Consider the following 27,096-nt stretch of genomic DNA (forward strand, 5'->3'; position numbering starts at 1 on the left):
TGCTTCTGCTCCGTGGGCCTCCTTGCTCTTCTGCACACGTGCCAAGAGCTCTCCTGCCTCTGGGCCTTTGCATGTGCTATGCTGTCAGGAAAGCCTTTTCCCCGCAGTTTTCTGCCCCATGCATTTCCCGGTTCACTCTCGGTCACACCGGCAGAGAGGCCTTCCCTATCTGAAGTAACAGCCCCCACCTGCTGCAAGCCAGCAGCCCCGGCTGGTTTCCATCTTTATCATCACCTGACACACCCAACCGAAAGGCTGGGGCTGCTGAGCTCTCTGGCCCTGAGTCCCTGACTCCTGGGAGCATGCTTGGCATGCGGGGGCCAGATAGTAGCTCTCAGTCCAGTGAAAGAACCCTGGGAACTGGTCTCAGGCTCAGTCTGACCACATTTCCCTTGTTCCCGAGCGCCTGGGGCCCCTTTGCCTACACACCTGTCTCCTGACACATTTCTGTGCTGAATCCAGCCACACCCAGGCGGGAACACGGGAAGCATCTGGCACATAAACCAGCTCCTATGGACCAGGCCGACCCCTGCCTGCAGGCGGGCTGGGTCTGCGGTAGGTCTCAGCTCAGCGCTCTGTGGCCAATCCTCAACTTGGACAACACTCACTGCTAACAGCAGCCCGGGCTGTCCTCTGCTTCCAGCACCGGCATTCTCTGCAGGAAGTGCTTAGACCCTCTCCGAGCCCCAACCCTGGCCCCGGCATGTACCGTTGAGGGACACATCGTATGGCTCAGCCTCTTCATAGTAACCCTCCGGAGACTCGATCTTTGGGATGGGAAGCTGTTTCCGTTCTGCACTCTGTGGTTTGAACAAATAAAACAAAAGTTTTTCAGATGCATTACACTGGCAACAACTTGGGATGGGCCCTTTGGGTAGAAGGAGGGGGAAGTCCAGAAGAAAACATGCCCAGCTAGACTTGAAGCAATTTGGGAGGGAGGACAGGGAGCACCAGGCCCACGTCCACGGTGTCTGCATTGCACCCCAGGGAAGGCGGTGCATGGTGCTTGACCTCACCGAGCCTCGGCTTTCTCCTCTGCAAAATGTGCTCAGACCCCCACCGCACACATAAAATATCATCACGCCCGTGACACATAACACACATGAAGTTCAGATGATATTAGGTTGCTGCAGTAGCAACTATGGCTTCTAAATAGAATACGCTTTCTAAAAAGACAAGGGCTGATGAGAGGTTCATAGAAGATGACCAGGTTTCAGAGGATTTAGAAACTTTTACCATAATAAGTTCAATCATTCATTTAGCAAGTGTTGGATGCCTCCTACATACTAGCTGCAATGGATGTATCAAGACTGTTAGTCCTAAGAAACATTAACTAGGTAGTGAATGTTTGTTCACAGCTCCTGATCAAGTGCATCGTGAACAGTGCAATAATAGACAAGGTCAAAGTTCTGCAGGCACCAGGAGGGTGTGAGCATTTAGGAGCAAGGAAGGATGCTCAGGTAACAGTATCTTTGGTCTGAGTCTCAAAAACAACCCTAGGTTCTTATGTGGCATAAGGGCGGGAGGAGCACAATTTGAATAGAATAAAAAACGTATTCAACTGTGTAAAAGCACGGTGCGTGAAATCGTCTCTGTCCCTCCATTATTCCACCTGTAAAACGGGCACCAGACGATGAAGCTAATCTTACAAGCAATTGCAGGGGAGACACAAGAGACAGACTGTTGCATGACTAGCACTGTAGCGGGTCATAAGCACAGAAGCGCCCACCCACAGAGGCTGCAGCTCTGTCTGAATCAGGAAACCGTTGCGGAGGGCCAAGGGAGTATTCATAATGAGCTGAGCTCAGAAACGGCCTCAAGCGCCTTTTCATTCCTGGTTTTGAGGAGTCCACCTGAACGGCAGGCCTGGGCCTTTGGGGAACGTCAAGTGACAGCAGCGGACACTCTTAAGGTAAAGGCTGGGGCGCCACCAAGAGGACATAGCCAAAGGAAGGACGCCCGCAGGGCCCTAAGCCCAGACAGCCAGGCTGGGCTCGGGTCCCCGTGGAACGGTACTTAGCACGGGCTGTGAGAGTGTCCTCTCCCAGCTTCGCCCACGGCACAGGGATGCTGCAGCTGTTCACCGAAATCACGCTCCCTGGGCCAAGTCCTGTGTGGCTTGGCATCGAAAGTCTATTTATGTGAACTCTGGGGTGAATGTAACTGGGTTTGAATCCAGGCTGTAGGACTCCAGATTTAAGTGTAGGTCAGTGATAGCCTCTCAGAGCCCCACGCGCTGCCTGCCTCTGTAAAACAAGAATAGCACTGGGGTTGTCTTGAGGATTCAGTAAGAGAAAATGTGATAGGGTTTTGCAGGGCCTGGTCCATATCAGATACAAGGAAGCTGTGGTTGTCATTGTCTTGGGTCTCCACAACCCAGGGGTCTACAGGAACCAGTTACTGGACAGTCATCTGACAAGGGAAGACTGAACCACAGGAAGTAGGGTGGGAGAGGCCAGGCCACAGCCTGCGTCCCTACAGGACCCTTTTAACTTTATCTGGCTTCACACCAAGAAAGCTGCTATGGGTCCCAGAGGCAGACTCTGAATAGCTTTCACCCCAGCAGATGCAACACCCAATGCGCAGAAAGGAACAGAATACTCTGTTCCTGTCCTAAGCAGACCAGCTGCTGTGCTGAGCCGGCAGGTGTGGCTGCTGAAGGGGTTCAGCTGTGGGTGTCCCCTCGGCCGGGTGCCTTCCTCGTGGCTGGGGCCTTGCACACGGTGTATGTCATCAGTAGCTGCTAGTGGGTGACCTTGCGCCTTGGCTGCCATGAGCCTGGCCAGATGTTTCCGCTCCTCTTGGCCATTCCTGGCCCCTCGGTCAGCCTGAGAAGGGGCTGCTCAGGAGACCCAGCTGTGCTCCTCTGAGGGCCGGTTTCTCTGGGGGGACAGTGTCCCCTCACCTGGGCAGGAGCAAGGTCTCCGCATGTGGGTCCTGGGGCCCATGCTTCCCGAGCTACCGGGCCTCCAGCGCTGGCCTCCACGCCCTCACAGTGGTGCCGGGACCCTTCTCTTGGTGAGGAGGTGGGTCCCATCTGGAGAGGGGCTCCGAGCACCCACGATCTAGCAGCCGTCCGCACCCCTGCGACAGGGGACCGGGACAGAGGCAGGATGGAGCCTTCTGAGGGCACTCGTCCTGGCCTGACTGCCCTGTCGGGGGCAGCTGGTGGGGGTGGGGAGGTCAGGCACAGGGAGTGTTAGTACAAGCCTGTCATTGTAAAGTCACCTATAAAGGGACGTAGAGGGAGAGGCAGTACAGGCAGGGCAGTGACGGGGATCCGACCTCCGGGCCTGGGGCATGAACCCTGACGCTGGCACCACTGAGCTGTGTGACTCTGGGCACCTTACTGGACCTCTCTGGGTATCCGTTCTTCCACTGCAAAATGGGGAAAGAGAGTTGAAACACCTCTCAGGTGTGGGGGGCGGGGGTGGGGCCTGTTGTGAGGACTAAACTGGGCTCAGCATTAGGAAACACTCAGCAAGTATCAGCTTTCACTAACCTAAAAAGTATAAAAGTGTCGATCAGAGGAAGCAAAGCTGCCCCTATACATGTTTGATGGCAGAAGAACAGACGTGCCCTGGGGAGGCAGGAGACGCTGGGCTTGACCAGGCTTATACGAAGTTCTGTGTCTTTAAAAAAGACAGTCCCCGCCCTTAAGCCTGCTGGGCAAAAGATAAGGCCTCAGGTCAAGTTAAAAGATAAAATGTACATAATTCCAAAAACAGTCACAGTGTTACACAGACACAGTGGCCTGTATCAGAGGTCTAAGGAGCAAGAGGTCCTAACTTCCCAGGGTTAAGAATAAAGAGCTGTTATTTTAATCATCATCCTTGGGATGATGCTGAAGATGATGATTACGCATCTTAACTAAAGATGTAGAAGAGATGTGATTTCAAAGCCTGAAATAACTTTCTGAAGGTTCACAGGCAGGGACAGGAAAGCCACTCAGCTCAGCATGATTTGCTAGAGGTCGGCAGATGTTTTCGGTAAAGGGCCAAACAGTAAATACTTTCGGGATCTGCAGGCCCTCAGGGTCAATAATCTCGGCTATTCGAGTCAGCTGACGCAGGGCTAAAGTATCCAGAGATGATACAAACTCAATCAGTGGGACTGTGTTCCAGTAAAACTTGCCTCCCGAGAAAGCAGGTAGGTGTGGATTTGGCCAGGGGGCTGTCTTTGCTGATTGTGATTTAGATGAGAGCTGGAGATAAGGGGTGGCCTGAGGTAGCCCCGAAGGTCTGAGCGGCCTGCCCCAGGATGCACTGCGGAAGGGTCCTGGGTGGGGGCTCCCCACACTGGCCATGGACAATGTCCTTTGCACAGGAAGCTGCTCCCCCTCTTCCTCCCCCTCCCCCCCCACAGAGCAGCTCACTTGAAACCAGCAGCAATGCGTGTCCAGGCCTCTAAGGGGACACGGGGCGGAGATGGCTCTGCGGGCCAGGAGCATCCACAGTGCCAGCAACCATCTGTCTCTCCCGCAGTGACCACAGCACCTGGCTGTGCTGTCAGCAGCCTGGAAGTGCCACAGCTGCCTGAGTCACTGGAGTCGCCAGCCACACCCACGAGGTTGCTCTGAACCCCTGGCTGAACCCCTGGCTGACCTTCCCGTTGCTGGTCAGATCTGCTGTCCATGGACTCTGAGGGGGAATGGAGGGGGGCCCCAGCCACCAGAGAGAGAATCAGGACCTCCTGAGCGCCTGGGGCAGAGGCCATACTCCTGGCGCAGCCATAGACCCGGGGGAGCCCAGGCGGACATCCAGCTCCTGCCGCAGCAACCGGCAAGCCTGGGGCTGGGCCTTGAGGTAGACGGGCCACCTGGGCACCCTGAAGCTCTGGGGCCAGGGTGGGAAGGGCTGTGGCTTTCTCTGTCTGGAGAGGGCCACTCCAAGCTCATGCTCCCAAACTGTTGCTGCTGCTTGGGTCCCCCCACCTCTTCCCCCGCCCTCAGAGCCAGAAGACACAGCTGTTACCCACTCCACCCTGAGGCCACTCCTGTGGGGCCTTGGACCAAGAGCTATGGCCACTTCAGCCAGACTTGCTGGGAGAGGAGGCCTGAGGGAGAGCAGGCACGTGTGCGCGCGTGCATGCTGGGACGGGGAGAGACCCCGGATTACGCCAGCGCCCCCCTTTTTACTCCACATCCAGAAGCTCCCAGGGTTGAGGGTGGGTGCCCAGGGTAGCACTAGGAGGAAGACCGTGGACAGGCAGTTGCAGTCCGCACCCCTTGTCCTTCTCAGCAGAGAAATTCCACGAGGAGGAAAGACTGGAAAGCCGGCTGCTTTGCTGGCAGTCTCCCCTGGGCCTGGAGTTTGTTCATGGGAACATTTTCTGCAGGGCCTGTGCTATTGGGTGGTGACAGTTTCCCCAGCTCTGGCACCGGGTTTCCCCTCCAACTCTGACAGAGCCTCTCCTGGCCCCGGACGGCCCTGCATCTTGCATCCCAGCTCGGGGGCCCTCCAGCCTCATGCCCCAGGTGACTGGCAAAGTAAAAGCTGGCACTGGAACCTGCGGGGCTACTGGGACCTTGCAGGTTTGTGACTGCAGCCCGGCCCCAGACCCTGGGCCTCCCAGCCCACGCCCACAGTTGCAAAGCACAGACTTCCAGAACGCAGCCCCGCCTGGGGCTTGGGGCCTGTGAGACTCCACAGGGGAAACGCACCCTCCAGCCAGGTGTGGACCCACCAGCTGCTGCCCCAGCTGGGGCCAGTGGTGGCACTTCCGCTGCACAAAAGCCAAAAGCCCTGGGTCAGAATCCGATGCTGAATTCAGGTTAGGAACAGTCCTGCCCTAGCTCTGAGCGGCCACCTCCCCTCCTCGATCCCCAGCAAGTGGCACCTGGGACACACCAGAACCCGCTGAGTCTCCCACAGGGCCGCAGCCAGCAGCAGCTGCAGGAAGCAGATGGGCGCGTGCCGTCTTCCCCACGTACTGGGCAGAAAGCTACGGGGAGCTCTCTGGAAGGAAGGGTACCAGGGCCTTGGCTCTGCTAAAAAGAGCAGCTTCAGTCCGGGAGGCCATAGAGCGGCCTGAGCAGCGGGAACCTGCATTCGATTCCTGGCCCTGCCATCTCCCAATGCAGGGATCGGGCCCAGTTCTTTTAACTCCCTGAGCCCCTGTTTCTTCATATAAAAAACTAGCAAACGCAGGCCCCTCCTGACAGGCGGTGAGGACGACCATGCTTGGGGGCAGCTTGGAGTGTGGCTCTCACCAGAGTTGTCAGCGTAGTGGGGACACCCAGGGCTCAGTCCCTCGGTCACACCCAGCCTGAGACGAAGAGTCTCTGCCAGCCGTCACCCAGCTCAAGGAGCCTCAGGCGGTGGGGTGTGGTCCCAGGCACTCTGGGTCCCCCCAGTGTGGCCACAGGAGAGCAGCTTGAGGACACCTGTCCCCCCCTCCCAGGAAGACAGGAATGAAGGGGGCCGGCCTGGGGTCAAGGTCACCTCTGCGGCAACCTCAGCCCACAGATCTGGACGACAGATGGCTTGGTAGGAGCGCAAGGTCCTTGGAGTCACGTGGCTTCCTGCTGGTGCCGACCCTTCAGAACCCCTGCCCCACAGAAACCCTTCCCAGCTCTCGCCTCCTACCTCGCGAGAGCTTCCCCAACTGGATCCTTTAGAAGAGCGAGCTCGGGTACAAAATCTGGCTCTGCCACTTCGAGGCTATGTGACATTCAGGCATCTAAACCTGCTGATTCCAGGCTCCTCACCCGTAAAATATAACATTACTCCTTATCTCTCTGAATACTAACACACAGCCTTAGCCCACTGAATAAGACAATCTTTTCAGAGAGATGTTCACATTCTTCTCATTTAAATACCAGGAAAGAAGAGCCAGGGATCTTAATAACTTGCTCAAGGTCAGAGAGCTGGTACCTGGCAGAGCTGGGATCTGAACCCAGGCTTATGATTCCATAATTCCATCCATCGTCCTTTCTTTCCTTCCTCCCTCCCGCCCTTCCATTTATCCACCCACCCATCCATCCATGTGTGTGTGGCTCACTGTGTGCAGACACAGGCCATTAGACTCTGAATGATGGACAAGTCCCTGTCCTAGGGAGCTTATATCTGGCCTGGGAGGCAAATACTATGCAAGAGCATTTCCACGGTGGCCAGCGCCAAGGAGGTGGTAGCTGGACAGCGGGATAGGCAGGAACTGGGGCGAGATGGAGGTGGGATGCCTGACGTAGGCAGGTCAGGGTAAGTCTGCCTAAGAGATGGGGAGGCAGCAGCCATTGAAGAACCAGGCCCAGAAAGTGCCAAGTCCCTGAGGTGGGACCGACCACGTGGCACAGTCCGGGAGCAGAAGGGAGGCCAGTGAGGAGCACCTGCGAGGAGGCTGGAGGTGCAGCTGGGACACACCAGGTGGGCCCTGGGGCCATGTTAAGAAACGCGGATGCTATTTCCTAAGTTCAGGTGAGAACCCCTGGCGGATTCCCAGCAGCACGTGCAGTGTGATGTGACTTACAGCTCTAAAAGCTCACTGTGGCCTGCGTTGGTGACCATCCCAGACACGGCCCCACGTGGTGCTGGGTAAAGAGCCTGTCGTGGCTCAGACACATCGTGGCACTTGCTAACAGTCATCTTGCTCATTGCCCACTTCCTTTACCCTTCGCACCCTAGTACTGCGGCCCTGAGCAAATTGGCGTCATCTGCAGACGGGCTTCCTTTTGCTCTGCCTGTCCCCGTGCCTTGCTCCGTGCCCGACACGCAGTAGGTACTCAGAGAAGGCCAGACACTTGGCGGACTGATACCTGCGAAAACAACCAGAAGTTCATGGGGGCCACGTGAGGGAAATCAGGGGTCTTGGACCCACACTTACGATCTTCGGGGGCGGGAGGTCCGGAAGACTCTTCTGAGGCGCCGTGGCATGCTGGCGGGGCTCCCCGTTGGTCAGGGGGTTCTGCTCCTCGGGCCCTGTGGGCAGCAAGCGGGAGAGGGCTCCGGTGAGGGGCGCCCAGCCCCACAGCAGGCTCTCATTACCCAGGAATGTCTGGTCACATGCGCCCGGAGTTCTATTTGAGCAGGTGTTAATTACCCAGGCAGCCGGTCCCCGGAGCCAAGGTTGTTTTTCCTCCAAAAATAGGGTGCAGTGCTGCGTCGGCCACAGATTCCTCAGAAGGGGCTGGTTTGGGTTGCTGGCAGGCTCCGCACCCTCTCCTCCACCTGCCCCATGTCAAAAATGGCCTAGCCGCAGAGCTTCGGGGAGCAGAGGAGGTGCCCTGTGGTCACTATATTAAGCCACTCTCAGCTCTGACCCTGTGATTACTGCTCTTTTCTTCCCACAGTTTAGCCGGAAGGCCAATGGCCTCTGGCATAGTGGCTGCTTCCATACCATCTCTGCTGAGCCCCTTGGTGATGGGGCAGGAGGTAGAAAAGCCACACTGAAGAACTTGACCACCAACCCCCTGTGTGCTTTTAAGGAAAAGGCACCAAAGGCTCTTCTGTGTCTGATGGCTTCGGCCAGTGGCCCAGGCCCCTTGGGACAGACAGGTTCAGGCAGATCTGACCTCGGGGCTTTGGTGGCTGATGTTTTGAAACCAAATTTTTAATAGGACTGAGGGTTTTGGGGAGCTGTGTCTCTACCTCTCTCTAAGCCTCTGCATTTGAGTAACAGAGAGTTGAGAGAAGGGGCTTCTAATGATCATTTTTCTATATGTAGGCAGCTCTGCAAACCTCTGCATCTCCCTGGGATCTGCTGGCCCCACTCCTGGAGGTTTTCAGAGAAAAGTTGCAAATATAACAGGGCAGACACTAAGAGAGCATGGAAGACACACTGTGTTCTTCCAATGAAAGATAAGTATTCTGCCAAAAAGAGCACCTTTGAGGAAACCCTTTAATATTAAGGCAGTTGCTGACACCAGCATTCCCTCCACCCACCAGGGTCCCCAAACACATATAATATCCAGACTTCTAGCAAAGGATGCAAAGTTGAAACCGTGGGATCAGCACCATCCACAGCTGCTTTCTTAAAACATTTAAACTATGACTTCCCATTCCTGGGACGATGCTGGGGAAAGCTGAGAGATCTTAGGAATAAATTCCTCATCCACAAGGGGGATGTGAGACCTTTAAGAGGCAAGGAGGTGGCCCGGTGAAACATCCCAAAATACGTCAACCCAAAATACCATCAACCAAAATGTGACTTCCAAAAATATCTCCAGCAGGCCTGTGTATGGTGCTGGCTGGGAGGAAGGCAGGACGGGACAGGACCGAGGCTCATGGCTTCCCTGCTCCTGGGAACTGGCCATGCCACGAGCAGCCCCAGCCCCATACCTTTGTCTTGGGACTCAGCATTCTGTTGCTTGTTGACTGTCACTTTGTTCATGTAAATGTACTCCTCATCAGAACCTGCAGAGGGTGAAGGGAAGACACAGCTTCGTGTGAGTCCACGAAGGGAAAGGGCTTCCAGAGAGAAACGGTGTTCCCTAGAGACGTTGTCACCTGCTTGGGTTCCAGGAAAGAGGAAAAACATAACACTGAGTTGACTGAAAGAGTCCAACAGAAAGGAGTCGACAGATATCCCAAAACAGAAATGGCAAGTTGCTGACTGTTAGTTTACTGTCAGGGTACAGGAGTCTTAAAGGGAAAGATTTCCCCCATACCTCAAAGATTTGCCTCATATTCCACCAAGCAGAGATTTCTCTAGGTTTCCTAGCATTTAATATTAATTGTAAAATATTTTTCTATCAGTCATTCTCACCCTAGTCTGAATTCCTTGCATGGGCTAATCAAAGCAATGTGTCTGTATAACATAGGTCACATTGAGGATCCGAAAGCTTAGCTCCTCGACTTCTGTGGGGGCCTGAGGAATCCAAATGATGAGCTCTGGATTTAGGGGGACAAGTGCACTGGCAATTGGAACTAGAGCACTTGTAGCTACCTGCTAGATTTCACCTTGCAGCAACGTATCCCCTCTTCTCCTTTAGAATAATTTCTGTGCGGGCTGTCACTTTCCCATTGTCCGCCTGGGCAGAGCAAGGCTAGTCTCCTAACACCTGTTCAGTTTCTAATGTCCAAGGACCCTTTCTTCAGAAGCCCACAGAGGAAGCTCATCTTAGTAGTTCTCCCCTTACAAACACTCCTGCAGTTCTTTTGCGGCCCTTAACTTGCATTTCCTAGAAACTTGTGGTTGATAAATTCCAGTGGCTGCAGACGGTGTTACGGAGCCAAAGAACCCAATTCAAACCCCTTGCAAAGGAGGCAGTTCAGTGCCAGTCAGTTCCTCGCCACAGACCGCGTACACACGAGCCAACAGGCCTGCAGAAGCAGAGTCCTAAGAACTCAGAGTAACAAGAGGAGGATATGACTGCATCTGTCTTCCGCCTTCAGCCCACGGGATCACCAGCTCAGTGTCCAGCCCTGCCAGGACCAGTCAGCAACATCGCCCTTACACCAAAGGCCGCAGCAGTTTGTGGAGGGAACCGTGAGGCCCAAACACAGCCACAACTGGCATGTGTCCACCTACTGAGGCCCCGAGGGGCTGCATCAATACCTTCTCCAGAGCGTGCATGGGGGAAAGAGTTCTGCAGGGGGAGACAGGAGTTGGGAGCCCTGGGCCAAGCTTGGCCATAATCATGCGGTTCTGGGCAAAACACCGTAGCTGCGTGGCCTTGGTCTTCTTGTCTGCACAATGTGGAAAACAACTGTGATGAAATACTGCCTGTTTCTACCCAACCGTTAAGCGTTCAAGAGTCCAAAATTCAAATACTAGGAAATTTGAAAAAGTAAGGTAACCTTATAAATAACAAAGATGAAAAATGACAGCCTAACACAGGGAACTAACTCCTAGCCTCAAACGTAGGAAAATGGTGAAACAAGACATGGCACGTCAACACACAAAAGAGCATGTTGCCTGGAACAAGAATCAGGTTACTGAAGAGCCTATAAGTTGCCACAGCCATTTTGGAGGGGATTTTGGAGGATGATTTAATTTTAAGTGTTCCTGTTCTTTGACCCAGCATTTCCAATGCCAGAAATTTCCCCTGAAGATATACTCCGGCATGTAAACACAATTTTGTTTGAGGATGACGATTGCAATATTGTATGAGCTTTCTTAAAAGAAAAAAAAGAGAACAAAACTTAAATGATCACTAATAGGAGGTTGACTGAACAATATTGCTCATCTCTACACAACTGTGAAAAATAAAGTTGCTCTATGCCTGCTGTTTACAGAGAGAGCCAAGACTTACAGTTAAATGGCGGGATCACATTTCAGAATAGCACAACAGAAAAAGTATGTGAACTGTCAACACGTGGAAACATGCATGCGCAGCAATTATAAACATAAAAATAATATAAAGCAGAATCCAGAGGCAAGCCACGACGACACAAGAATATTCAGATGATCCTGATAAAGATCAAAAAAGGAATCTAAGGAACGTAAATCATGTCTCATGTTCATTTTACATGTAGTTCTTACTGTAGACTAAGACCACACTCTCACCAAAAAAAAGCAAGATATTTTTATTGTTTTAACTGTTGGAATTCTAAGCAGGTGCTTCCTCCCAAGAGCGAGATTTGTAAGTTATGGAGAAGACTCGCATTGGCCTCTCCAAGGGCTGCGCCCCCACCCTGGACATTCTGCAGGCCATGGTCAACTCGGTGCTTATTTTCAGAGGGTTGCTGATTCAATATCATCCAGGCTGGTTAAGTAGGAGGCTCCCAGGACCACCTGCATCATGGGAAAAGCCCAGTGAACCTGGCCCTCATCCATGGCCGGGAAGCAGCAGCCTTGGGAGGGAGAACTCATTCATTTTCAGACATGCCCTGAGCACCAGCACTATGCTAGGTGCTGGGGATACAGCAGAGAACAAAATAGACGTTGTCTCCACCTTCGTAAACCCAACAGTCGGGGGGCAGTGGAAGCATGTAGTAGACACAAATCGAAGAGTTACTCAGGTGTACGGGAATAACCAGAGCCAAAGATGTGGGTGGAAGGGAGCGCTCCTTATGCCCTGAGCACGTGGGGAAAGGAACCTGCCCACAGAGAACTGGGTTTAGCGGGGAGAGGGGCATGGACCCTCTTTGCCCCATGGGCAACCCCAGAAATTTCGCTATAGTCCCTGAACACGATATTGGTGGGGAGGGGGACAGGGCCTTCACTGGCAAAGGCAGGAACGAACAGCAGGCCCCCAGTGAACAGACATCACCAACTAGACAAAAAGCAAGGTTCATTTAAAAAAAAACCCAAAAACTGTTATAGTAAGGAAACAAAAGATAAAAAAAACTCAAGCAGAGAATTCCGCTTGAAAAGTGTAAACTGCCTCTCCTATCCATGCTCACAGTCCACCCTGAATGTGTGAGAGAAGCAACGGCTCAGCCAGCGTGGACTGCAGGCGACCTCAAAATGGCCAGCCTGCCTCTACCTGCATGTTCTGTCTGGCTGAGCTAATTTTCTCGATACGGGGTGAGGCTGGGAGGGAGAGCGGATGCTTTATTCCAGGGGCCTTGGGTCCTGTCCGGGGTGGTAGAGATCATGCTGAAACGCTGGAGTTCGAGGACAGCACAGCAGTGAGGTACACCTGCCCGAGCGCTGGCTGCGGCTCCCATGGCCGTGCGTCTCAAGCAAGTGACCTTCCAAACCTCGGTTCCCTTGCTGTTTAGATGGGGATAACAACAACTCCCTCACTGGCTTGGGATGAGAATTAGATGACGTAATCCATGTCATTTCACACATTAAACACAGTGCTGGGACACGGCTAATGCACAAAAAATGTTAGCTGCTGTTACAACCACTCTGCTGTAAGAAGGGTGCACCGAGGGGACCGGAAGTTCTCAAACCATGGCTGTTAATAACTTGACTGTCAACCTTAAGCACAGAGGTGACAGCCACAGGCCTCAGTATAGCTGTGCATGTTTATTCTTAGCACTCTGGGTGGTGCTCTGGGGGTGAGTCATGGTGGGAAGCCCATTGGCTGGTCCTCAGCAGCCTCCTGCAGGCTGCCGAGGCCAAGGGTGGGAAGGCCTGGTGTTGTAAGAGCAGAGCACACAAAGGTCAAGTACGAAACAAGGGTCATCCTACACCAAGAGGCATAGCACGTTTGGTCAAAAAGGGAATCCCACACAGGCGGCTCTGCTAGAGTGGTTACACCCCATTACGGAGGTGTTTTCTAATTCCCAGCAGAGGTTCTTTAACACTGAATATTCTCAGGTCACAGCACAAGGCAACGGGCCTGGGAGCGTGCTGTTTAAAAGATCCACTGATGTGTCCTCTCGTGGATGAGTCATCCCTCTCTAACTTACCTGCTCTGTAATGTGGCTTTCCCATCTGCTGTTCCCACCTTTGATGTGCTGCTGACCAGCACTCACGGGCAGGCCAGCAGACGCTCACTACAAAGACAGGAGGAGCCTGGGAACCAAGAGGTGGCCTGGAGCTGAAAGACCGAGGGACTCAAGGCAAATGCCTCTGATGAAAGGCTAAGGGAGCCAGGATTACGTCACCAGAGAGATGGCTGCCGGGCATATAGCAACATGTTCAGCTTTACAACATCTCTGTTATTCAGAGAGTAGAAACTAGTTCTACTGGCAACAAAGAAAAGGATGAGGGACCTTGAAATGTGGCCTGGCAGCTTCAGGTTGGACGAAAGAGAGAACCGCCTGAAACGACGGCCAGAGCAGGTGCACGTCCCTTCCCTGCCTGGCACCGGTTAAGGCTGCCCCTGCCGAGAGGCAGATGGATCGCATGCCCTCTTATGGTCCCTTACTGTCCCCAAACGTCATTTCCAATTCTAACATTTGGCATAAAAATAAACTCAACTCAATTGTTAGAACTTCATGAGAAGGCTTTTCTTAAAAAAAGAAAAATCTGAATGTGCTAGAAATGAAACCATATGTTCACAAGAAGCCTTCCAGAGAGTGTTCAGAGCAGCCTGATTCACAATAGTCCCAATGTAGAAAAAGCCTGAATGTCCATCGACAAGTGAATGGATACGCACACGGGCTGCGGCATGTTCTTAGAATGAAACACTACTCGGTGATAAAAGGGAGAGACTGGTGAGGAAAAGTGCTTTGGAAACACTTTGTTTAAAACCTCATTTCTGGGCTGATGTGTTGAATCACTAGAGGTTTCTGGGCTCCCATTCAAGTCACACCATTGTTATGGGCTGACTTGTGCTCCCTCAAAATGCATATGTTAAATCCTAGCCCTCAGTAGCTCAGAGCACGACTTTATTTGGAGAAGGGGGGGTCTTTAAAGAGGTGATTAACAATAAGTGAGGCTACTGGAGTAGGCTGTAATCCAGTATGTTCCATGTCCTTACAGGATGGCAAGATTTGGACACAAACAAGCACAGAGAGAAGATGGTATAAAGACCCGGGGAGGAGACAGCCATCTACAAACCAGGGAGAGAGTCCTCTGAAGGAACCAAACCTGAGACACATTGGTCTCAGATTTTTGCTCTCCAGGACTGTAAGAAAATCGATGTCTGTTGTTTAAGCCATGCGGTTTGTGAAACTTCACTATGGCAGCTCTCATCAATACAACCCTCTGCCCACGCCCATGATCAGCTCTCCCCGGGCCCTGGGCCACACTCACTGCTGCTTTTGATGTAAAGCCGGAGGAGCTCGGCCAGGCCGCTCTTCTTCACCACGGCGGTACTGCTCAGGTTCTCCTGATCGAGGACCTTGAGGAAGTCTTCCAGCTCCGTCAGCAGCTGCTCCAGGGCTAGAGGCAGAGAACGTAAGAAAGCTTTACAGCAGCTGCTTTCTCTTCAAAGGCCTAGCTCAGAGACCCCTCTGGACCCTGCGCCATCCCACTACGAACCTTCTGGTGACAAGGGGAGGGGTTTGGGGAGAGACCTGGTAGCATGTGAGAAGCCCAGCCAAAATGCAGATGCCCAATGCTAGGGTCTTGAGGAGAGGGAAACAGGCCCTTGACTTTGAGGTGAACAACCTCGGCCAGAGACACAGGTCTACCATTGCCCATTTGCTGGAGCAACAGCGACAAAGATGGCCCAAGCCAGCCCATAGGCTACGAGAGCCTGGAAACAAAACTTTTGTTCCTTGATAAAGGTCAATCAAAACAGACCAGTGTCTAGGGAATTTGAACATAGACCAAACCCACCACCATCAAAAGAAGTGCTATGGTTGACCAGTTGTTCATTCTGTCCCTGAGGATGGGGAATCATAGAATTGCTCCAAGGAAATGAAACACTGATCATCCCGCTTTTGCAGAAATAGGGATGACCCATCAAAAGCCATGCTTAAGCAAGTCAAACCTTCCCCTGAGTGTCTTCAGTCGTTGAACCACCTCCACTGCCACCAATTCCAGCATCGCTCCCATGAAGGGCCTGGTCCCACAGACCCAGTTATCAGACGCCTCTCTCAAGGACCAGTACCATAGAAACGCTCACCCATTTCTAGCTGGAACCACCCCGCAGAAATGCTAGTGCAGAGGGCAACAGTCTAGGATTGGGACAGTCACTGGTACTGTTGTCATTATTACGAGTGACCTAAATCTCTACTAAGAACAGGGCGCTGCGTGTGCTGATGGGTTTGTCATCTTGGGTGTCCCTGCCTGGCTGGCTCTCCAGAGCGTGCTCATTAATGGCAACCAGCTCCTTGAGGGTCTAAATTGTGCTTTCCAACCATTGGTAAAGTACAGTCAGTGCCCCAGTGCTGCATGTGGTAAAAGCTGGCCCAGGTGCCTAGAAGTGGATGGAAGGTGGCCCTCATCTCTGTCTAAAAAGAGATAAGTAGATGGTAAGTGACAGCCTAGGCGAGGCAAGAAAGAAGCCATGTTTGGGTAGTTCTGCTCAGGAAAGAGCCATTTCTCCTGCCCTATCCTTGGGTATTGGCAAGAATGCCACAGGAGTTTTCCAAGAAGCCATAGCTTTTGCCCAGTTTACCTCAAACTGATTAGACTCTTAACAGAGTGGGTTTTGAAAGGGTACCAGAGTCCCCTAATAAGTAGGTCAGGTGAGACCTCATAGGATGCCGAGCACTTGGCTGGGCCCTCGGCCTGAACTTACTGGAAAATTAAAAGGCAGAGTCAGGATGGCTTGGCTCCTGCCTTTTGCAAGCTCAGTAACAGGGCAAGGCCTGCACAGGTAAAGCAAGTTACAGAACCAGGGCACGCCACCAAGAATTTCAGAGTCAAGCGGGTGATACCAGCTTCCAGTGTGACAGGAGATCGGACAAGAACACAACCCTAGGCCCAGGAGGCTTCTGGGAAGATGTGGCACTACGGTAAGGCCTTAGGTTAGTTTTTGGTTTGGTTTTACACAGTTATTCATGAGTTTCCTCTTGAGCTTACAGAAGTCAAACCAGGGAAAACAAGGGATAAATTTGAGGAAAATGACCCTGCGCCTTGAACTCAACTCCAGTGGGGAGAAGGGAAAGTGAAAAGGCCTGGCAAGGCACGTAGGGTCTCGGCCGCATTTTTCCTGACCTTCTGAACTTGAAGCTGTTCTACTGCTGTTGCTACTTGGGGGGTGGGGAGGGGGGGAAGCACCAAAACTGAAAGTGTCTCTTCACTTCCACATCCTCAGCTATTCCCAAAAGCTGTCCGATTCCTGGAAAACAGCCTTTGTTTATCTTTGCAGCAAATGCGTCCTAAGCCAAAGGGTGAAGAGTTCTGTGCCTGGCTCTGGGGAGACAGCGGTTAGCCAGCTGGGGTCTCCAGCCCTCCCAGGGGCCCCATGTCTGGGGACAGTGAACATGCAGGGGGGAACAGAAGTAATTCAAGAATGTCCCTGAGGATCAGGAATGTGCCAAAGACAGAGAAACAAACATCGGGGTTATCACGGAGAGGAATTTAATTTATAAACTGGCCACTGAGGAATGAACAGGAGCTCACCAGAGAGAGCCTGAGGCACTTCAGAAAATGGGGATGGGATGCTCATGAGACTCAAAACTGAAAGCACACTGAGCGTTGGAGAGACCACAAGGAGTTCTGTGTCTCCAGGTCACAAGGGGCTTAGGGCAGGGTGGTGGGCCGCAAAGGGGAGAAGGTGGTCTCTGAGGCCACAACTGTGGGATCAGATGCTGTGGGCAGTTCATAGGGGCTTTGTTTGTTTTGCTCAAGAGTATCTTGCCCTGCAGGGCCTATAGGCAGTGCGTCAGGGAAGGCCACGTAACACTCTTCCCCAAGCAGGCTAGAGACGGAACAACTCCGCAAACAGGGAGGACGACGGGAGGGGACCAGGGAACCAGGCCGGGAGGCCGGGAGGCCAGTGAGGTGAGTGCATTAGTGCAGCGGAAAATGGCGACGCTGTGGCCTACTGACAGCAGCCAGGGGCCCTGTAGGACGCCGTACCCCCAGCACCTCCAATTCTACCAACCACTCTGCAAGCGCACAGCGTGGAAGTGGGCTCCTGAGGCTGACTGACAGTGGAACTCAGCCACATCCGCAGTTGGTAGTGGCATTGGGGCTCAAATCCAAGTATGTCCAAGTCCAAGGTACACATCGCCTGCCATCTGTTGGGAGCTTTATCTGGATTGTGGCATCTGGTTCCCCTTCCACTAGAGTCCACAGGGCAGGAGAGATGGGGTGGGGGAGGGTGCCGGACTCGAGAAATGATGGGACCCATGGGACCTGGGGATAATTCCATTAGATGTAGGGACAGTAAGAGATGCCCCGGGGTGACTGAGAGGCAGAAGGCCATCACACACAGGCCTGGGGACACTGCCATGAACTGGACAGCTGTGGCCCCCCGCCATCGGGGAGGTGAGGCACCAAGCAGATGGTGGCGGCGGCGGGGCAGGGGGCTCGGAGAAAGCAGACGCCCTCCTTTTCCTGTAAAGCGGCTGCGCCAGGTGAACGGTAATCAACGGGGTTGAAGACACTCGGTCGCAGGAACCGGAGAGTCACCAAGCCCCGGATGCCGCTCCCCTCCTCTCCGGACCTGCATCACCCTGCAGGGTGCATCCGGGTCCCTTCTCCGCCAAGCGGCCCACGCCCAACGGCACTCAGCTCTCTGGCCGTCTTTCGCCTCCCTGCCCGCCTCCCTGTCAAAGCCTTCTGTTCCCGGCCCTGTCCGTGCGAGCCAGGCCGGCATCTCAGGCTGGGCCGGAGCTCCTTCTGGTCAAGGGTCAGCCTCGGCAGGTTTGGGCGCCTGACAAGGTGCTGAGCACAAAAACAGGGGCCGGCGACCCTGTTGCCATCACACCAGCTTGGGCCCCCGCTACAGACACTTGGAAATAACCTAACAATCAACAAAAGCAAAGCCCCGATCCGCGCCAACCCCGGTGACATTTTTCAACCCTCAGAGCTCAGAGGGGCGGGCAGTCCCTCCCAGGAATGTGGCTGTTTCACGGAGGCCCCTTCCCCTTCCCCGCCCCCACCCCACCCCACCCCACCCTTCTCAGTTCTGTCTCTTCCTCATCTTCCAGTGGAGGGTGGAAAAAAATAAGCGTGTTGTTCACTCTGGAAACTGTAGGCCCTTGTGCGGGCTTTGCATCCTGGCTCTGTTAAAGTTCAGAGTCGCCTGCTCAGGGTCTGACAGATCATCAATAAGATTCTTGTTCGGGGCTTCCAAGGCCCACGCAGAGCTGGGTGGTTCAACTGCTCGATTCACTGCCCTTGGCCTTGGCCAAGCTCTGCCTCCAGATGACCTCCTCCCCTGGCTTTTCTCATCTTGACGCTGACTTGCTTCATGGTCACTAGGTTCCCAACCCTAAATGTCTTCCCAGCATGCCGAAAGAGCGGCCCTTCGCCGCTCCCCTGCTGTTTTATGAATACGTTTTAATTTATTCAGCTGCCTTTGCTGAAGACCCAAGACTGAGCCTGGCTTTCCTTCCAAACATGAAACCAAGCCAACCTATTCTTTAAGTATAAAGAAATGCAACCCCCACAGTTCCCAAGATCAATCCACTGGGGGGATTATCCATAGGTGCCCGACCGCTGGGGACAAACCAACGTTAGGAACCTGGTAAACGTTCCTGCGACAAGCATCAGAGTAACAGTGGAATTTGCCACACACATTCCTCCTGGTTACAGAGAATCCAAAATTCAGGCCAGCCTTTACCAAGTACCCGCTGCATGCTTGGCATGTTAACAGGGAATGGGGTCTTTTCTTTCTCTTTTACCATCTTAATACACACATATAGCATAAACTTTACTGTTTTAACCACTTTAAAGTTTGCAATTCAGTGGCATTAAGTACATTTGCATCGTATGCAACCATTGTTGCCACTATCTAGTTCCAAAACTTTTTTTGTATCACCTGAAACAGAAACTCGTCAGGCGGTTGTTCCCCATTCCCGCCTCCCCCAGATTTGTGGCAACCGCAAATCTGTTTCCTGTCTCTATGGATTTGCCAGTTCTGGCTATTTCATCTACACAGAATCATACACTATGTGGCCTTTTGTGTCTGGCTTCCTTCACTCAGCATAACGTAGTGGCCTCTAATCATACCTTGTTCCGTCTGATGGCAGATTAATGTCCCATTGTATGGATAGGTCACGTTCTATTTATCCATTCATCATTAAAAGGAAGTGGGCTCTTGTAAGCAAACAAAAAAAATGAATAGAAGTATAATTTCTATACAGAAACAGCCTCTATCTTTACTGAACAGTTCTAGTGTTTTGACACACACACTCAGTTGTGATTACTAACCACAATCAAGATACTGAACATTTCTGTCACCTCCAAAAAGCTCCTTTGTGCCCTTTTGCAGGTGACCCCTTCCACAGTCCCAGGCCCTGGCAACCTGCATATCCTTTGGAGTCTGACTCCTTACAGTTAGCATGAGGCCTTGGAGATTCACCCACGCTGCTGCACGTGTAAATAGTTTCCTTTTAACTGCTGTATAGTATTCCGCCGTGTGGACGTAGAAGCCTCCATATACTTCCTCTGCCAGATGCTTCCACCCAGCAAGTTCCCCTGTCCTGACACACCGAGCCATGCTCTTGAAGGCTCCTCCTGCTGACTTCAAAGGGCAGGCCTGCCTTCAGACACTTAGTGGGTGGCCACTCAGGGCCCTACAAACAAAGGGGAAGCACTGCTTCCCAGCCACGGCTGCACCTTGGAATGAGTAGGGAGTTTTAGGAAACTCCTAATGCCTTGGTGTACCCCCAGATGTCCTGTGGAATTGTCCTGGGTGGGTCTGGGCCTCAGGAATCTTCACAGCTTCCAGTTGATTCTATTGTGCAGTCAAGGTTATGAAGCACTGAGATAAATAAAGGTATTGTTTCATGAAAAGCCTTTTTACTTTATAGAAGTACTTGTAAGATTCCTTAAAAAACAAATTTCTATAGTGTTACTATATGACCTAATTCTAGTTTTACATGTACCACTTTCTAGGTTCACGTCTGTGACTATATATGGTGTATATAGTCAGATACACTTGAAATTACATTTTTCCACCCTAAACTCCTTTCCCTTCTGGACAGTAAGGATGTGGATGGCAAGAACCAAATGTCTATATGTCTACACATCACCGAACTCAGTTCTCTGTCCTGCCTGGACGAGGGGAAGCTCTCATCACTGACAATCGGCACCCAAAAGATTCACAGGCTACCCCGATGGCTGTCCTTGAGCCTACCTGCTTGGACGCCAGGAGGCCAAGCCAGAAATGTAAAGAACTTTCTCCAGAGTAAATACTCCAGGAGCTTTTCTTTATCTCCGCCTCCAAAAAATGGCGAGGGGAAGGGAGGGCTTCTGCCTCCCTTACCAGCCCTGTTAGTGCATCGCTCTCTGCCGTGCCTGACCCTCAGGCCAGCTTGTCATCAGTTTTGCAAGGTCTGTTTTTTCTCCCCTATCTTGGAGTCTCATCACTTAAAACTTTCCCCAACAAGAGGCCACCCTCTGCATTCCCAGATGAGCAGTGCGGGCTGAGAGACGGGACAGATGCTTTGCTGCTGCTCGCACTACTGGAAAAACAACTCTGAGCTGCTCGCTGCTGACCTCTCAGATGGAACAAACCTCCCTGAGAGCAGAATTCCAACCCAGCTACAGAGCCAGCTGGAACCAGGGCTGCTCAGAGAGGGTTCTTCGGAAAATCACTCAGTAACAGCCGAGGACATCAAACCGAGAGCAGCGAGGCTGGAGGGCCCGAGGCTTGCTCAGGGGCCCCTCCACTCTGCCCCGGTCTGCCCAGTGCGCCCTGGTCTTCCCCGAAGTACCACCCGTCCATCCAGCCAACAGCACATGGGCCGTCATGTGGCAATTCTCTCATCTTTACTGTTTTCTATTTGTCCCATGAATGCAAATCCTTTGTCGCCAATGAAATTGAAAACTCTGTGTAGGTAGGGACCTCATGGTCTGGTTCCCCCCACTGCGGAAACTGTCTGCTGTACACAAGGCTCGCACATCTAGACACATACATGGCGTAATGAAAACTCCCTCTACTCTAAAAGTGTCTGGGCTGCTCTGTCCAGCAGGCCTGGGCAAAGGGCTCACCAATCCCTGGTCACAATCCCAGTCCCTATGTGGGCCAGTTAACATCTCTACAACGACCACCCAGAGGCAGCTCTTGGAAGCTGGCAGGGCTGGGAGCACAGGAGGCACCTCACCCCTGGACGGTGCACTGGGGGGACTTTCTCCAGGATGCAGGTGGGCAGGGCACAGAGGCAGCTGCTCCTCTCTGGTCCACGGACCCAGGGCCAGAGAAGTTCAGCCCCCAAGGGTACAGTGCAGGGGGCCCACGAGGGCAGAGTGAGACATCCAGGTTCTAGCAATCGCTAGGGCCCAGGCCAGACAAAGAGGCTTTGGCCCAGGAGGGCTTTTCTGTCCGGGTCCACTTAGGACACTGAATAAGGCGATCTGCCGGAAGTGACTCAGGTGGAGGCCAGTTCTGCTGTGGAGGTGCAAAAGTGCGGCTGGCAGGTGGCTCCCTGCATGGCAGTCACACAATGGGCCCAAACCATGGCTGCTGGCTGTCACTCAAGTTCCTGGGGGAAGTTTGGGAAGTACTGTGTGATCAGGAAAAAAAAAAAAAAAAAAAAGAGGCGGCTGGAAAATAACAGTGGTTCTCTCCCTGTGTGGGAGTTATGGGAAGTGTTTCCCTCCTTCTTTATTCCCTCCGTATCCCTCAGCACAGAAGAGCTGTGAGTTATCACACCGAGGAGAGATGCTGCTGTGGCTGCTAAGCTTTCGGTTTTGGCTGCACATGGAGGCTTGTCTTGATGCGTTTGCTATTAGTATAGGAGAAAAAGGACGCACACTGAAGATGTACAGAACGAACAAAAATGACTGTACCATTCAGAGTTCTTGTTTCTCTCCAACATTTGGCAAAAAGTAATTAATGCGTCCTGGGACTGACGTGCTGATGGGGATCTTTTCATCCTGTTGTGGCCTCTGTCCCCCAAGGAGGTCAAAATTGGCCCGAGCGATCCAGAACCACCGCCACCTTGACTTTGGAGTCAGCTGGTGGGAGGCTGACCTTCAACCCAAGTCAGAGTCCTATTTCGGGCCTCCAAGGATGCTGGGCAGAGAACAAAGGTCTCGCAGCCTCCCAAGCCTCCTTTGTCTGTCTGGCCTGGATCCTGCCGGCTGCTGGAACCTGGAGTGTGCCACCCCTGTTGTCACGCTCCCCTGAACTGCTACAGTGTCCTTGGGGGTCACCCATTTCTTGTCCTGGGTCCCCTGGGTTCCTGGTCCAGATGGAGCACTGTCTTTTGTGCCCTTCCCACCTATACCAGGTTCCAGATTCAAACTGCCTAAATCTTAGTTCCAAATCTTGGTTCACTCTTGCCTTCACCCCATCCTGGCTGTGTGGCTTTGGGGAGCTTAATTAACTTCTCTGTGCCTTCATTTCCTCATTTGTAAAACGGGGTTGCTAACAGTACCTACTTCCTAGGATTGGTGTAGCTACCAGGTCCTTCTCCTTCTTTCCTACCTCCTGCCCGTCTAAACCCCTGTGCCCACAGCCCTGCAATCTACCCGCCATAACAGCAGGACCAGGCAGTGTTCCTTTGGGCAAAGAGAGCAGTGCTATTAAAAACGTCGCCAAAGGGATGGCCCTTGAGTGTATGCTGTGGTTAACTGTTGCTTTTCCCCCTTCCCCAGGGGGATCTGCTTGCCCTTTTTTATTTGCACCCCATTTTTCTTTGGGAATCCCCTTTACCCAACAGCTATTTATGGTTTGGGTGGGACTAGAACCCCACTCTTGACAAGGCAGCCATATGACCTTGTATCTAGCCAATCAGAGTGCTTCTTTCCCCTAGCCACAGTGATTGGCTTAGAGATGGCCCCGTGACCTGAGCCAAGCCAATGAGCATCAGCCTTGGGACTCTTCCTGGAACTACTAGAAGTCTCCTTTCCCAGGGTCTCTGAGCTGCTAGAATGTCAGCCTGCTAAGGCCACGTCTGGGACGGAGAACGCAAACCGGGCCTGGAGATTCCTGATGACACCATTTCGGCACCTGGATTCAGCCCCAACTCACAGTAGCCTTCCCCTATTCCACTTAGTATGTGGGGCCAAGGCATCCCATTCTTGGATTAAGCCAGATTGAGCTGGGTCTCCTTTGCTTCCAAACTACCACAGCACACATTTCGAGCCTGGACTCTGGGTCAGGCAGTCTGCATGCACAATTCCACCCACGTCACAAGGTCTGCATTATTGTCCCCTTTCAGAGGGGAGAGCTGGGGCCGAAGGAGGGTCACCCTGCAAATATCAGTGCTCAGGATCAATAGGCCCTTCTGGCCCAAGTCTAGAGTTTATTCCATTAACCTTAGTCTATGTTACATTAGTAAATTACTTATGAAAACAGAATGTTGAGAGACCAAATTCAAAACCATTCTAAAAGCACCTTGAGGAGCCTGGGATAAGATGTCACAAGGCCCAGGGTGAGGGCAGAGGACAGGCAGGCAGGGGTCAGAGAAGACAAACTTCTGCCAGCCCTAGGGATAAGGCAGGAGTGGAGGCTGAAGGGGGAATTCCAAAGACTCAGAGAGGAGGCGCATGACTCCTGGGGAACTGAGAGGCTCCAGGCAAAGACCTCCATTCATTCCAGGCAGTGCTGATGGATTTCCAGACAGTCAAGTCCTACAGGGCAGCCTGCGGGACAGTCGAGGGTGGAAGCTGCCACTCCTGGCTCAGGGAACAAAACGGCTGTGCAGACCCAGAGGACAAGAATGCTGATGTAATAGGTAGGTATGATTTTAGGTTGTGGGAGAGCATGAACAAAGGGTCTGTCTAAAATGGCCCTAAATATTAGGAAGAGTGGAGAAGCAGAAGTCCCCACACAGACGAGCAGTTTTTAGAAGGCTGGCAGTTCTCAATGGCTGTTGGGCTAGACTAATGCGGCTCTGCTGATCAGAACAGTCTCTACTGGGCAAGGGCTGATAACCAGGCCAAGAGCTGTATAGAATCCCTTGGTGTGAACGCCATCAACCTGAAGTCAGTCCTTTTAGCGACCCTGCGGGAGCTACAATCAATAATGAATAGAAATTAATTACTTTGGTCTACTAAGCGTGCTCTCTTCTTCCTTTTGGTAATGGAAAGAGCCATTCCACATGGTTCAGATCCAGCTGACCCCACCTTAGCCATAGGAGGTGGGCATGTAGCTGAGGACTGGCCCTCCTTCAAGCCCCACAGACGGGTTCCAGCAAGGCCACAATTTCTCCTAGGATTTGCTCTGTGCGCTTCTCTCTCCTCATTGGATTACAAGCCACGCGGCTGTGTACTGGAACTGCAGTACACCCCTCCCTTTCCAGTGTGAGAGGAAGCCAGTATTCAGAGGGGAGCAAAGCAGGTAGCTGGAGAAAGAGACAGAGGCCCACCCACACCGCTGGAGTCCCTCGGTCCAGCCGCGCCTGAAGCTCACGCTGCACTTGCCAACTGCGTAAACCAATAATCCCTTCCTCACAGAAGCTGACTTTTGGTCACAGATGACAAAAAGTCTTGATTAACATGGAAGTGGAAGTTGGAACACATGATGGCTCCAGGCAAACCGCCCCTTTACAAGGCACCCTTCAATTTCCTAAAGCCATCAAATGGCCCCATAATAATCTTAATGGCCTGTTCCCTTTGAAAGGTCCAAGCACAAAGCCTGCAAGGCCAGGTCACTTTCTTGGACGTCTTACATGGCGATCAAAGCACCAGAAAAGCTGCTGACAGCGGCGAACAGACACTGAGGTCATGGCGATGACGGTCCTGTTTAAACCACAAGGGAGACCAGCAAGCCTAGGAATGGATGGCGGGGGGTTGAAGGGGGACAGGGGGACTTGCCTCCTTGCCAGGGGCCCACCTCTCCTCTTTTTTCGGACTGATGCCCATCCTTGTGCTGCTCTCCACGGTCCCAAATTCCAGGCCCACAGCGGGACTTTTCAAACTGTGGCCTTGACCCTTTGCTGGGTGAGCACCAGCAGTCTGAACCAAATTTAGTGTTAAAAAAAGTGAAAAAAAAAAAGTAGTAGAAAATATCAGAATGCACTGCATCTAGCAAAGAAATGGCACCTTTCAAAAAACCTTTAAGTGGTGTATGTGTGTGTCCTGGGAAAAGTTTGTAAAACACACTTCTCACCGGGGTCCCAATCAAAAAGACTGAAAAGCGCTACAACAGGCTCATGCTCTCTTATCTGGAACCTGCGAAGCCAGAGGTGTTTTGAAGTTCAGCATAGTTCAGACTCTAGACAAAGAACATGGCGCATAACGTCCCCACCCCCACCCCCGCTCCCAGCAAGGTCTAGGGAAACACTCATGAATAAAACACATTGCTATTTCCACAGCAAATTATACAAATACTCATGCCAGCTGGGGCCAACAGATGAGAAATCACCTCGCATCATTTCAGATGCCTCCAAATTAACTTGTACCAACCTTACAAAAAAAAATGTCGGGTTTTAGGGTTTGGGAATTGAGGTGATTGTGGGCCTCGCTAGGGATTTGCAGGATATTTTTCCTTCTTCTGCCTCAAAAATGACTTTTAATTTTCCAGGTTTTAAAAGGGACCTCGTGGAGGGTGGCGAATTCATGCCAGGCTTTTAACGAATTAATGCAAAACCACCAAGAAATTCATAGGGCTGTTGGCAGGTTGGCCTTTTAAAGCCCCTCCTCACATTAACGGGGCTTCTGGGAGGAACTCACTTAGTGGCTGACGGCTGGCGATGGTACTAATTCTCTGGCCTCCGGCTACATGTGGCTACTGAGTACGTGAAATGCGGTTAGTATGAACTGAGATCAGCTGTGAGCCCACAGATGGCATCTCAAAGAGTGTAAAATAACTCCACAGCTCTTACTAAAGGTATTGATTATATATTGATAGGACCGGGTGTTGGATATGCCAAGTTAAATAAAATATATTCTTAAAACTAATTTCACTGTTTTTTTTTAAGTTAAAAAACTTAAAATGCACTTTAAAATTACATATACATTTTGCTTTATGCTTTTATTGGACAGCACTGGCCAGAAACATCTATCATAGACTCAGAGCATTTATAACCACAGAACAAAGTCATCTGTCTGTGGAAAACCAAAAATGTTCAGGGAGAGGAAAGGACTTCACCGAGGTCACACGGTCAGTTTGCAGAAAGCTAAATTTCCCATATCTGCCCAAGGCTTTCTAAATCTCAATTCAAGTAGTTTTGTATCCTAGAGAGGAAGGAAGGAACAAGGGTCAGAGTCTTTTAATGAGAGCGGGGACAAGGGCTCAGGAATGGCAGGCCCTTCTAAAGCGTTGGTCGCCGTTCACCAAGGTGCAAAGGGGCGAGCAGAGGGAAGGCCTCTCCTCTGGAAAACGGCTGTGACCCGGACAAAGGAGACTTGGTTGCTCAGGGCAGGCTGTACTTCGTCTGTGTGAACAGTGAGCCAGTTATTCATCATAGAAATATTCTAAATGAAACCCTCGAAGCCCTGTTATATAAACAATATAAAGGTATCACAGGGTTTTGCGTTGGATCATTGTTTTTGTTTAATGTTGCAGCCAAAATTTATCAAAAAACTGCTGATGTACGATTTCCGACTCTTCTAGTGCATGTCAGCCCGCGGGAACATTTTTGAGTTTGCTTTTGGCTTCTTTTTTCAAATCTCCCTTTCCCTCCCTGGCTTCTCATCTCCCCTCTCTGCCTCCTCTCTCTGCTTCAATTTCTCTAACAGTGTGGTCCCCCAGCCTCAAACACCCTGGAATTGCCTTTCGCCCCTTTTTCTCGGCATAACCAAGTTCTCTAAGGTAACGCCCATGCACACCACAGTCTCTCACCTGTTATACCCTTG

The 27,096-nt window shown here is 52.1% G+C and overlaps 1 protein-coding gene across 9 annotated transcripts in view; it reads right to left on the reverse strand.

Annotated features, from left to right (window-relative positions):
- Positions 1–27,096, reverse strand: part of AFAP1L2 (actin filament associated protein 1 like 2) — a 92,000-nt gene that overhangs the window by 20,374 nt on the left and 44,530 nt on the right. For all 9 annotated transcript variants that reach the window (XM_054581564.1, XM_054581563.1, XM_054581560.1 and 6 more), the window contains exons 2-5: positions 14,536–14,664; positions 9,276–9,350; positions 7,822–7,916; positions 710–800 (exon numbers count right to left, since the gene is read on the reverse strand). In XM_054581564.1, coding sequence (XP_054437539.1) covers positions 710–800; positions 7,822–7,916; positions 9,276–9,350; positions 14,536–14,664 — 390 coding nt within the window. The remainder of the gene's footprint in view (positions 1–709; positions 801–7,821; positions 7,917–9,275; positions 9,351–14,535; positions 14,665–27,096) is intronic.

Source organism: Pteronotus mesoamericanus, unplaced genomic scaffold, assembly GCF_021234165.1.
Source record: "Pteronotus mesoamericanus isolate MK-2021 breed Mesoamerican mustached bat unplaced genomic scaffold, CSHL_Meso_final contig_657, whole genome shotgun sequence".
In the NCBI taxonomy this organism is placed as follows: domain Eukaryota; kingdom Metazoa; phylum Chordata; class Mammalia; order Chiroptera; family Mormoopidae; genus Pteronotus; species Pteronotus mesoamericanus.